General features: G+C 34.5%; 1 protein-coding gene across 8 annotated transcripts in view; it reads left to right on the top strand.

Moving 5' to 3' along the window:
- The first annotated feature begins 339 nt into the window (after positions 1-339).
- The window catches only part of LOC117978138 (uncharacterized), a 30,402-nt gene continuing 16,427 nt past the window's right edge, over positions 340-14,314 (top strand). For 3 of the 8 annotated variants that reach the window (XM_063603037.1, XM_063603034.1, XM_063603035.1), the window contains exons 1-4: positions 1,836-1,961; positions 8,825-8,883; positions 9,352-9,376; positions 12,323-12,409. In XM_063603037.1, the coding sequence (XP_063459107.1) occupies positions 1,934-1,961; positions 8,825-8,883; positions 9,352-9,376; positions 12,323-12,409 (199 nt within the window). In that variant the 5' untranslated portion in view covers positions 1,836-1,933. Of the gene's footprint in view, positions 477-1,824; positions 1,962-4,422; positions 4,543-8,824; positions 8,884-9,351; positions 9,377-12,322; positions 12,410-14,314 lie in introns of those variants that run through there. The other 5 variants (XM_063603032.1, XM_055105432.2, XM_063603033.1 and 2 more) reach the window with 5 other exon arrangements.

Raw genomic sequence — 14,314 nt, 5'->3', positions numbered from 1 at the left:
TTATATATATTTATATATATATAATATAATATATATAATATAAGGATGCAGGATGTAAAAGGAAATTATATATGTTATATATATTATATATATTATATTATGTATTATATATATATATTTGGGGGTGCCCTAATTTCCCATCTCATAACTTATTTTAAGAAGCACAGCATAATAATGTGTGGGCTTGGGATTCAGTTTTTGAAACAAAACACTGAGCCTTCAATGACCTTCCTGTACATGTAAAAGCACACCTGTCTGCATGGCAGCAGTTGGACCTCACAGTGTGGATTGTGCCTTCACCCTGGAATGTTTATGCCCTATCGCCATGGTGATGGGATTAGGGATCTCCTGCCTTTGGTCCTAAGTGCCACTGTCTGTGCTGAGTTTTTCAAAGGTCAGAGCAGATTGAACCTCTGTGGTTTCATTTTCCCTGATTTTGATTTTTCTTATGGGGAACCTGTGTGGCTGCATTCAAGGTATATTCATACTGGCCTGTCAAATGCGATCTTTTCAAATTACTAGTTAATGCTTTCAAAATATGTTATTTAAAAAATTATCCTCTGTATTTTCCATATGCAGTTATAAATATGTTTCATGGTTATGTTTTATTCCTCAATTTATATATTTGATTATTGTACCAAGCAGAGTACCTTTGAAATTTTTCTTCATTTAAAAAATATGTATCTTGGCTCAGGCCTGTAATCCCAGCACTTTGGGAGGCCAAGGCAAGAGGATCACAAGGTGAGGAGATGAAGACCATCCTGCCCAATACAGTAAAATCCTGTCTCTACCAAAAATACAGAAAATTAGCCTGGCATGGTGGCAGCTGGTGTAGTCCCAGTGTGGTGTAGTCCTAGGTACCTGGGAGGCTGAGGCAGGACAATCGCTTGAACCCGTGAGGCAGAGGTTGCAGTGAGCCAAGATGGCGCCATTGCACTCCAGCCTGTGCAACAGAACAAGACTCTGTCAAAAAAAAAAAATTATATATATATAATGTATATTATATATTATATAATCTATTATACAATATATAATATATAATATATAATATATGATATACAATTATATATCATATATATTATATGTCACATTATATATATTATATATTATATACATAATATAAAACATATATAATATATAATAAATATATTAGGTATATAATATATCTTATATGACATAAAATATATATTATATGACATATGTAATATATCTTACATATTATATATTATAGGATATTATATATAATATATGTTATATATAATATATACATTATATTATATATCATATATTACATATAATATATATCATATATTACATACTATATATATTACATATAACATATATCATATATTATATAATATGCATCATATATTATATTATATATTATATAATATATAATATATAATATAATATATATCATATATCATATATATCATATATATTATATAATATATATCATATATTATATAATATATATCATATGTATTATATATAATTATTATACATAATTATATATAATAATTATATATAATATAAGGATGCAGGATGTAAAAGGAAATTATATATATATATTATATGTTATATATATTTTTACATATATATATTTGGGGGTGCCCTATTTCCCATCTCATAACTTATTTTAAGAAGCACAGCATAATAATGTGTGGGCTTAGGATTCAGTTTTTGAAACAAAACACTGAGCCTTCAATGACCTTCCTGTACATGTAAAAGCACACCTGTCTGCATGGCAGCAGTTGGACCTCACAGTGTGGATTGTGCCTTCACCCTGGAATGTTTATGCCCTATCGCCATGGTGATGGGATTAGGGATCTCCTGCCTTTGGTCCTAAGTGCCACTATCTGTGCTGAGTTTTTCAAAGGTCAGAGCAGATTGAACCTTTGTGGTTTCATTTTCCCTGATTTTGATTATTCTCATGGGGAACCTGTGTGGCTGCATTCAAGGTATGTTCATACTGCCCTGTCAAATGTGATCTTTTCAAATTACTAGTTAATGCTTTCAAAATATGTTATTTAAAAAATTATCCTCCGTATTTTCCATATGTAGTTATAAATATGTTTCATGGTTATGTTTTATTCCTCAATTTATATATTTGATTACTGTACCAAGCAGAGTACCTTTGAAATTTTTCTTCATTTAAAAAATATGTATCTTGGCTCAGGCCTGTAATCCCAGTACTTTGGGAGGCCAAGGCAAGAGGATCACAAGGTGAGGAGATCAAGAACATCCTGCCCAATACAGTGAAACCCTGTCTCTACCAAAAATACAAAAAATTAGCCAGGCATGGTGGCAGCTGGTGTAGTCCCAGTGTGCTCTAGTCCCAGCTACCTGGGAGGCTGAGGCAGGACAATTGCTTGAACCCGTGAGGCAGAGGTTGCAGTGAGCCAAGATGGTGCCATTGCACCCCAGCCTGTGCAACAGAACAAGACTCTGTCTAAAAATAAATTATATATATTTATATTATGTATATAATATATAATATGACTTATAATATATATTATATACAATATATAATATGACTTATAATACATATTATATATAATATATAATATGACTTATATATTATATTATATGACATATAATGTAGTATATAATATATAATATATATTATACAATTATATATTATGTATTATATAATAATACATAATATATAATATATAATATAATATATATGATATAATACATAAAATATTATATTGTATATGATCTAATATATTTCATAGATTATATATTATATATCATAGATTATATATAATATAAATCATTTATAATATATATAATCTATGATATATAATATATATAATCTATGATATATATTATATATAATCTATGATATATATTATATGTAATCTATGATATATTATATGTAATCTATGATATATTTTATATATAATCTATGATGTATAATATATTATCTATGATACATAATATATAATATATTATATATTATATATCATATATGATATATATTATATATCATATAAGATATATAATATATATCATATATGATATATAATATATATCATATAAGATATATATTATACATTATATTATATATAATTATATTGTATATATTATATATCATAATAGATTATATATTATATGATATTATTATGTAATATAATATTATATATTATATAAATATTATATATTATATTTATATATGATATTATATAAATATAATATATTATATATGATATTATATAAATATAATATATTATATATGATATTATATAAATATAATATATTATATATGATATTATATAAATATAATACATTATATATGACATTATATAAATATACTATATTATATATGATATTATATAAATATAATGTATTATATATTATATATGATATATAAATATAATATATTATATATTATATATGATATTATATAAATATAATGTATTATATATTATATATGATATTAGATAAATATAATATATTATATATTATATTATATTATAATATATATTATGTTATGATATATTATACATAATATACATGATATATTATACATAATATTAGATGTAATATATATTATATATATTATGTATTATATAATATATTATATATAATATACATTATATATCATTATATGATATATAATATTATACATATAATTATATATTATATATAATAATTATATATATTATATATTATTATATTATATATAATAATTATATATATTATATATTATTATATTATATATAATAATATATAATATATATTATATATAATAATATATAATATATATTATATATAATAATATATAATATATATTATATATTATATATAATAATTATATATTCTGATATTATATATAATAATTATATATTATTGTATTATATATAATGATTATATATTATTATATTATATATAATAATTATATATTATTGTATTATATATAATAATTATATATTATTGTATTATATATAATAATTATATATTATTGTATCGTATATAATAATTATATATTATTGTATTGTATATAATAATTAAGAATGATTATATTATATATAATAATCATATATTATTATATTATATATGATATATTATATGTGATATAAGGATGCACGATGTAAAAAGAAATTATATATATTATATATATTATATTATATATAATTATATATATTATATTATGTATAATTATATATATATATATATTTGGGGGTGCCCTATTTCCCATCTCATAACTTGTTTTAAGAAGCACAGCATAATAATGTGTGGGCTTGGGATTCAGTTTTTGAAACAAAACACTAAGCCTTCAATGACCTCCCTGTACATGTAAAAGCACACCTGCCTGCATGGCAGCAATTGGACCTCACAGTGTGGATTGTGCCTTCACCCTGGAATGTTTATGCCCTATCGCCATGGTGATGGGATTAGGGATCTCCTGCCCTTAGTCCTAAGTGCCACTATCTGTGCTGAGTTTTTCAAAGATCAGAGCAGATTGAACCTCTGTGCTTTCATTTTCCCTGATTTTGATTTTTCTTATGGGGAACCTGTGTGGCTGCATTCAAGGTATGTTCATACTGCCCTGTCAAATGTGATCTTTTCAAATTACTAGTTAATGCTTTCAAAATATGTTATTTAAAAAATTATCCTCTGTATTTTCCATATGCAGTTATAAATATGTTTCATGGTTATGTTTCATTCCTCAATTTATATATTTGATTATTGTACCAAGCAGAGTACCTTTGAAATTTTTCTTCATTTAAAAAATATGTATCTTGGCTCAGGCCTGTAATCCCAGCACTTTGGGAGGCCAATGCAAGAGAATCACAAGGTGAGGAGATCAAGACCATCCTGGCCAATACAGTGAAACTCTGTCTCTATGAAAAATACAAAAAATTAGCCAGGCATGGTGGCAGCTGGTATAGTCCCAGTGTGAATTGGGATTCAGTTTATTCCCAAATTCCCAAATTATAGATATTATATCTATAATATATATTATATATACTGTATATATAATATATATTATATATACTGTATATATAATATATATTATATATACAGTATATATTATATATATTATATATACAGTATATATAATATATAATATATAATATAAATAATATGGATTATATATTATATATAATATATATTATATATACTGTATATATTATATATTATATATACTGTACATACAATATATATTATATATTATACATTATATATTATATATTATATTATATATAATAATATATATAATATATATCATATATACTATATATCATATATACTGTATATATAATATATATCATATATACTGCATATATAATATATATCATATATATTATATATTATAATTTATCATATATATTATTTATATATTTAATATATAATGTATATATTACATACATTATATATAATGTATATAATATGTAATATATTATATATAATATGTAATATATATTATATATATATATATAATTTCCTTTTACATCCTGCATCCTTCAACGTTCCATCCCCCACCCCACAGATTAAGTTATTCTCCAGGGGAGAATATGGCAAAGTCTATTGTAATGCAGTTTTTAACCTAATTAATAACTTATGAAATCATTACTTTCCAAATCTTTGGAACAAAGCCACAGTAGTATGGATGGGTTGGAGGCTTTTCACACAATAAAATGTACCTCTCTTTGTTTTTAACATGTTTTTCCCTTCCTCTCTTCTTTCTTTTGTGAAATATGTATTTACTTTAATAAATTTGTAGTAAGTCAGTTCCATTCACATATTAATTTTTTAAAGTAATAAGTATGTGTATTGTCTACTAGTGAAATAAAACTCACATTTATTTTTATGCTTTGGAAGTTATCCAGAATCATGGAATTGTCAATCACAGTCAATCACCCAACCTACTCACCTTTCCAGTGTAATCTTAGTCAAATTTTTTTTTTGTTATCCAATGAGATGCAGTATTTCAACTCAGAAAGATAAATAGAATGAATTGGTAGAGACTATTAACTAAGAACATACAGTTTTATTTATACTCAGAAGCAAGTAGATTATGTATATATATATGAAGATAAAAATTAAAAGGATAATTGTGTAAATTTGCATGTAGAGAGCTTTGAAAACCTGTTTACTTGTTAATGCTGTTTTGATGTATTGTGTGTCTTTGTTCTCCCGACCCATCATCCAGAGCTCTCTGCTGGAGCTAAGTGCTCATCAGTTCCACGACTTGGAAACTGTCTAAGTTTAGAGGCACTTGTATTTGTTAGTAAATAAGGCAAGATGATATTGTTTCACAGGCTTTAGTGCAGAAGACTGAATAGAGAAGCTGCTCCACCCAGTACACTGGTGTTCATTTCATGGTCATCTCATCGTTAACCATGGATATAAAACACTTATCTTCAATGATCTTCCTGTACATGTAAAAACACACCTGTCTACATGGCAGCAGTTGGACCTCACAATGTGGATTGTGCCTTCACCCTGGAATGTCTATGATGCCCTATCGACCATGGTGATGGGATTAGGGATCTCTTGCCCTTTGCTCTGCCACTGTCTGTGCCAGCCAGGCCACTGGGCCATTGTGGCAGATGGTGATGCCCTTTGTGTGGAGCGCACTGAGTGTGCGCTGAGGCAGACACAGTACTTTTGACAATTTTATCTGCTTCTTTCAAAACTGGGTCTGCATTATGATAAAGTGGTCGGTTTTAGGCCAAGCAGGTGTATGTCATAGAACAATGACTTGGGAGTTCAGAATCCTGGGCGTGAATAAGCCTCTGAGCCTTATTAAGCTGTGAAATCTAAAGCAAGACATTTCACTGATAATTAAGCCTCATGAGCACTTATACTGTACACTTTACCTACATCAAATCATTCGGCCATCACCACAAACAAATGGCATGATTGATTTACTATCACCTTTCGCTGGGTAGAAAAAGACAGTGATGAATGTGCCCAAGCTTATGAGCCCCTCAGCAAAAGAGCCAAGATGGGAACCCAAGCATACAGCCCCAATGCTGAGGCTCTGAACTACTGACCTGCCCTCAGCACTCAGCCTTGGGATCATGAGTCACTGTGCAAGGGAGTTCCAACATCTGCATGTATGTCTGGAATGATCTGAGCCTGTAGAGTTCCTACACACTGGCCACATTATAGGGTGGTGTCTGTGGTCACACAGCTCAGGGCAGGTATTAGTACATGAATAGCTTAGCTGTGTCATAGTCTTTATGTGAAAGGCACATAAAAGCCCAAATGCTTTTGAACTGGTTGCGGATTTTGAGTTGAAGGACAACACTTGGGACAACCGGTCACATTCCTTCAGTGCGCGGCCACTCCTCAGCACATATCCCAAAGCCGGTAAATAATGGGAAGACCCTGTACTGATGTTTGATGGTGTTATGAACTTCAAATGACCCCTATAGAAATGTTAAAAAAAAAAAAAAAGGCTGTGAGCTTCACAGCCTGGGGACAAGACAAGTAAGAACACAAAATACCACTAAATAATGAGCCTCATGTGTCACCCTGCTTGCAACTCCCTCGGCAACTGGTTTGAAGAGCCTCAGTGCTCACCAGGGGCCATCTCCCCGCTCTGCCCTCTCTCGCTGTGGGTTGCCTGGGCTGAACATAGGCAGCCCCTCACATGATGACTGCAAACACAGGGCAAAGGAAGACTGAACGGAAAATGTATGGTTATAGTGGTTATTTTAAAATATAAGTATTTCAGTATTTTCTAATCTTTAATAATTGATTATTTTTTAGGGGAGGTTTTTTTTTTTTTTTTTTGAGACAGTCTTGCGCTGTTGCCCAGGCTGGAGTGCAGTGGCATGATCTCAGCTCACTGCAACCTCTGCCTCCTGTGTTCAAGCGATTCTCCTGCCTCAGCCTCCCGAGTAGCTGGGACTACAGGCACGTGCCACCACGCCTGGCAAAGTTTTTGTGTTTTTAGTAGAGACAGGGTTTCACTCTGTTAGCCAGGATGGTCTCAATCTTCTCACCTCATGATCCACCCGCCTCGGCCTCCCAAAGTGCTGGGATTACAGGCGTGAGCCACCACACCTGGCCTGAGTTTTTATTTTTTTATTTTTTGAGAGGAAGTCTCTGTCACCCAGGCTGGAGTGCAGTGGTGCAATCTCAGCTCACTGCAATCTCTGCCTCCAGGTTCAAGGGATTGTCCTGCCTCAGCCTCCTGAGTAGCTGGGTTTTTTTTTTTTTTTTTTTTTTAGTTGAGATGGGGTTTTACCATGTTGGTCAGGCTGGTCTCGAACTCCTGACCTCAAATGATCCGCCCACCTCCACCTTCCAAACTGCTGGGATTACAGGTGTGAGCCACTATGCCTGGCTGATTATTTTCATAACCAAGAAAAGAAATAAATATAATTAATGCTGGTGCATGGTATTAAATCTAGTTTTTAAAAAATTCACACATAAACAAGGCAGAACCCTATACCCTCCATGATAAATGCAGTAGCAGTGTATGTGGGTCTGTGGAGGTTGAAAGGGACTTGGTAGATGTCAAGAAGGTAGTGGCAGTCCTGCTGGGCTTTTAAAGGGTCTGAAGAAGTGACAGGATGCTGTGGTTGAATCCTAGCATGTATTTTAGCATTTGTTCATTTGGAGTTTGATTATTTCACGTTGCTTTCATTTGCCATTACCTGGAAAGCCAAGGGCTCTACTCTCATTTCCTTGCTGCTCTTTCTTTGCCTTCCTTGGTCCATGAAGAAGATGGTCCAGGAGAAGCTCATTCCATGCTTGTTAACCAGGCACACCCCTAAGTTCCAGTCCCTGAGTCATTCATGAGTAGCACTGCCAATGAACTGACAGCCATGCTGTGTCCCTCCACATCCCCTAGGTGACCCGAAGAAGCCTTCCAAAAGGCGTGTGAAAAGGGAGCCCTCCTCTACTACCAAGGTAAAGTAGCCTGTCTTTGCCTAAGATGTAAATGTTGTTTTCTTGGATCCTTTATTTTTCAGTTGATATCAGCTATGGGAAAATTATCCACTACATTATAGATGTTAGATAATATTTCCTTGGGGATGGAGGAGGTGTATTTTACCAACTGACACCTGATTCCAGAGGACGTGCAAAATTGGCAGTGTCAGATAGTACACTGCGTGTTAAGGGATGTTTTCTTCAGGAACAAGCTTTCCACTTTAGATAAGAATTCTGCAATTGCTACTCCAAAATTACCTAGACAGAAACATTCTTCAAGAAAAGCTCCTGTGCTTTCCTAAGGGAACTCTACTCTAGAGTTGGGGCTTTTGACTTGAACCTTATTTCCAATCTTGGTTACCCAGAGTTTCCAAGTGAACAAAAGACCTGTGTGAGCCATCCATAGCATAGCCTGATTCTCAGAGTGTTTTCCTTCTCTAATTACAGGTGACTTCAGGGAGCACATTCAATGGTACGTATTCTGGAATCACTCACTGGTTGTTAGAAAAGGATTCTATAGGAAATCTGGAGCTTAACTGCTGGCTTTTGTCTGGAGAGCCTCCATGATCCAAGACATCTGGTGGGAATGAGGATGTAGGGTATAGTAAAAGAAACTGGTTTTCCAGGTGACATACTCTTTTTATCTATGTATAGTTTCTGGGAACGTGTTCACATTAGGTTGTGTGTGGGTATGTGTGTATTAGGGCGGGGGTGGGGTGAGGTGGTCTGTGTGCACGTCTGCATGATTTGCTTGTGAATGTGTGTCTATGTGTGTTTCCCCCAGGAAAAAAATGTTGTGTTTACCCAGCACAACTCTCAGTGCCATTTTTCTTAATTTAACAAATCAGACCACATACTTTACTTACATTAGTTCACACCTCATCATCATCATGCCCATATGTTGTGAGCTTGTTTATTGAGCCCACATGCCAGATGGAGAAACTAAGCCACATAAATAAATGTGCCCTGGTTCACTTGCTGCATAGTGAAGAGTCAAAATGTTTACTCATACGGTGCTAATGTTGAAGGCCTGAACTACAACCTCTATTTATCAGCCAGTGAAGAGATCACTATTCACCATGCAAGGGAGTTCCAGCACCCTCTATGCCTGGAATTACCCACGCCTGCAGAGATCCCAAACGCCATCCCTCACATAAGAGAGCCTCATGATCTCGTAATCCAGGTAGCTATGTAGACATCTTCCTGCAGGTGTCACATAGTCCTTAGTGTGAAACCAACATAGAAAGCCTATGTTTCTGATCAAATCACAGGTTCTGAAACACTAAGGGAGGCACTAAGTAGGACAATGTGGTGCCTGCGTGTCATAGCTGGGTCTCCTCAAGACATGGATCAAGTCCAATAAGAATTGGAGAGATGCTTTAGAGTCTTGATGGAGTTATCACCACAAGCCCTCTGAGCTACATACTTTAGGGATCATGACCATTAAGTACTCAAATTACCATTTGGTTGTTATCTGGGTATCCGTCGTCCTTGTGGCAACTCTCTTGTGAAGCTGGTATGGACAGCCTCAGTGCTGGAGCTGTGCCTCCCTTCTGAATGGACTCTTTCTGTGTTAGCAGGTGGGTACAAGCATGGGGGTCAGCACACTCAGTGGATTTACACACACAGCATTGAAGAGTAAGGCTGGGCTTCATTATTTATACATTTTCAATAAATGATGATCTTCATAACATAAAATCAATGATGTAGTACACTAGAATACTGTCCCTAGTATTGAATCTTGTCTCTCAACAAAGGGTTGCTTAAAGTCACATGACAGATTCCATTCAACTGATGACACATGCTATAGCAGCAGTTAAAGCAGTCATTTGAAAAGGCTTTTACTATAAACTTATGTGTGAGCCTGAAGTGGGGGATAAAAGAGGTGATTAGCTCCCCTGTGCCATGTTTCTATTATGTGCATGGTGGAGGAAAATTACACAGGAAGGTGATGGAGAGAACAGAGCAAAGGATTGGACGGGTCCATTGAACCCATAAGACTATGGTGAGGTTAGTGAATGAGATTGGTCATTTTAGGTCAAATTTTACCCAGAGCTGATGCAGCCACTGCCCATTCTTAGCCAGACCTTATTGCAGGCAGCTCTGATCAATAGTCAAGGAGGCAGTGGGGGTTGCAGACTTAATTCATTAAATCACCAAAGCACCAGCCCACATGGCCACTTTTCCAGTTAATTCACAGTAGCTTGCATATTCAGGTTTGATCAGTGGAAGGGAAGTTACTCTTTGCAGACCCATCTTTTGACAATCATTTTGCAGTGTCGGAAAGTCTGAGCAGCCTCGGGAGGCAAGCAGTCCCTGGTCCCTCAGTGTAGTCACTGGAGGAGACAGTCACTGAGAGGCAGCTGGCAGGGTGAAGGGAAAGGGGAGGCAGGCCACAGAGATGACAGCCTTTAAGCTGTCATACTGGGAGGTCAAGGATCTGAAAGAGAAAGGAGAATTCTTTATCATTAAGGACCTGTCCTTATCTCAGGCATTTCCTCCAGAGCATCACCTTTGTCCACCCACACACCTTGGGCTAGGAGGACTGGAGAAAGACAGTGAGGGGTCTCTTGGGTCTCTGGCACAGGGCGTGATGAAGAGGTGGCAGTTTTTCAGGAATCTCTCTCTCTAGGGAACCAAATACATTTCCCATCTCAGGTCCTTCACTCAGCGGGGTTGAGGTTCTGCTCGTCACTTATCATCTCTGAATGTCAGCACCCTCAAGTGTAAAATCTCAGCCACAGCCCCTCCTCTGCACCCCCTGCAGGGCTGATGTTCTCCATAAACCATAAGGCATCATGCCCACGGAAAAGCCGAACAGGAAAGCATGCTCCACTGCCCTGGAGCCATCCAAATTCCCCCTCCATATTCCGCCACTGCTAAGTGTCCAGCTTATTCCTCCTGGCATGTAGTAAACACTTAGAGAACATTACTGAAGTACCAGTCCTCTCTAAGGTTTTCCTGTATTTAGTGATTTTTTAGCCCTGTACTGTGATACTAAGAAGTAGGGCCTAAATAGGGCCTAAAAAGTATTGCTAAAATTACATTATGACAGTGCAGAGAACTGAGGGCAGAGGGAGGACATGAGCTTGCCAGGTCCACATGGCTTAGTGGAATTTGAATCCGGGCCCCCACTCTGCACCAGCCCTGCACTCACAGTCATCCTGCTGTATTCTCCTCTCCAGGAAGGCACTGCCCACGCAGTCTGTCTGATAGAGGTGTTGAGTGCTCACTGAACTCCGTGATCTTCCTGAAACCCAACTTTGATTCAGTGGGCTCTGCTTGGAAGCCTGTAAAGAAAAGGATCATAAGTTTAAACTTAGAACAGATTATCACTATTTTCCCTCTGGTCTTCTGTCAGCAAGATGTCAACAGCCCTATCTATTGTAAATGCATTAACCAGCATCTTCTCTGATAGAGAATACAAGAAGATATGCTGTGCACACCAACCAGTGTAGGAGACCTCATGGCTCCCGGGTAAAGAAGAAGAGGTACCCACAAGAAGGTACTGTGGAAGTTCATTAATTAAGTTGATTCAAGAATTGCAATTGCGGGGAGTATTCAGTGTCCCATATATAAGAGGAAACTACGAAGAGACTAAGCCATATTTTTTAATGTGTCAGGATTCGAATTTGCCTGGTCAGTAAATATTGCTACCACCACAAAAGTAAATATCTACTTAAAAGTCAATTTTGGTTCATGTTGAATGATAGACAATGTTTCAAGCTAATGTCTAGAATTTACCTGGTTGTTAAACATAAGCATAGATCTCCCTGAAAGAGTGGTGCTATATTTTTATTTTTCAATTAATATATTTCTTTAGAGAGTTTTAAATTGACATAAAAACTGAGCATATGGCCGGGCGTGGTGGCTCACACTTATAATCCCAGCACTTTAGGACGCCAAGGCAGGCGGATCATCTGAGGTCAGGAGTTGGAGACCAGCCTGGCCAACATGGTGAAACCCCATCTCTACTAAAAATACAAAAAAATTAGCCGGGTGTGGTGGCAGGTGCCTGTAATCCCAGCTACTCAGGAGGCTGAGGCAGGAGAATCGCTTGAACCCAGGAGGCAGAGGTTGCAGTGAGCCAAGATCATGCCATTGCACTCCAGCCTGGGTGACAAGAGTGAAACTCCATCTCAAAATAAATAAATAAAAATAAAAATTGAGTATATAATACACGAAGTTCCCATATTATTCTGTCTCCTCACCCTCACTTCCTAATTTCACCTATTAGTAACATCTTACATTACTGTGGTACATTTGCTAGAATAATGAGAAAATATTGACACATTATTATCTGAAGTCTACATTTGCATAATGTTCATTCTTTCTGTTATACATATATATGAATTTTGAAATATTTAAAACATTATGTTCACCCTTATGGTCTCATAAAGAAAATGTTCACTTCCCTAAAAATCCTCTCTTCTCATTAATCTCTGTCCTCTTTCTCCAGAAACCTTGGCAACTATTAATATTTTTACTATCGCTTCAGCTTTGCCTTTTCCAGAATGTCATATAGTTGGAATCATATATTATGTAGTTTTTTCAGATGAATTTATTGCACTAAATTGATGTACGCTTTAGCTGCTTTCATGTCTTTTTTATGCCTTAATGGCAAAAAATGGCACATTAAATCACCAAATAATATTGCATTAAATGAATTTTTGTCTTTTTATTCACCTGTTGAAGAATTCGGTAGATTTCATGAGAGAAACCATCTGGGCCTGGTGCTTTCTTTTTCGGAATGCTCTTAATGTGAATTCAACTTATTTAATAGACATAAGTTTATTCAAATTACGATCCTAGCATGACCTTGGGAAGATTGCCTTTCAAGGAATTGATACATTTCACTGAGGTTATCAAACTGCGGTCATAGAACTGTTCATGATATTCCTTTTAATGCCTAACAGTTCAGTAGAGATGGCTCCTCTTTTATTTCTGAAATTGGTCATTTGTGTTATCTTCTTTTTCTTGGTTAGCCTGCATATCAATTCATTCATTGTAATGAGCATATCAAAGAACCAGCTTTTGGTTTTATTGATTTTCTGATGATTTCAGTGTTTTAATTTTATTGATTTCTGTGATGTTGTTTATTACTTTTACTTGCTTTCCATTGCATTCCTCTATTTTCTATAGTTCCCTAATTGAAACATGATATTACTGATTTTAGGTCTTGTGATTTTTAGTATATTGCATCCAATGCTATAGATTTCCCTCTAAGGACTGCTTTTGCTACATCCAGAAATCTTGCCAAGTCACATTTTCTTTTAATGTAGTTAAAAGTATTTTTAATTTTCTATTGAGACTTCTTCTTTAACCCATGAGTTATTTAAAAGTGCATTGCTAATTTGCAAATATTTGGGGATTTTGTGGCTCTTTTACAGTTGTTGATTTTTTGTTGTCA

The sequence above is a fragment of the Pan paniscus genome, chromosome 23, assembly GCF_029289425.2.
Source record: "Pan paniscus chromosome 23, NHGRI_mPanPan1-v2.0_pri, whole genome shotgun sequence".
In the NCBI taxonomy this organism is placed as follows: domain Eukaryota; kingdom Metazoa; phylum Chordata; class Mammalia; order Primates; family Hominidae; genus Pan; species Pan paniscus.
This window is presented reverse-complemented; position numbering and strand designations above follow the sequence as displayed.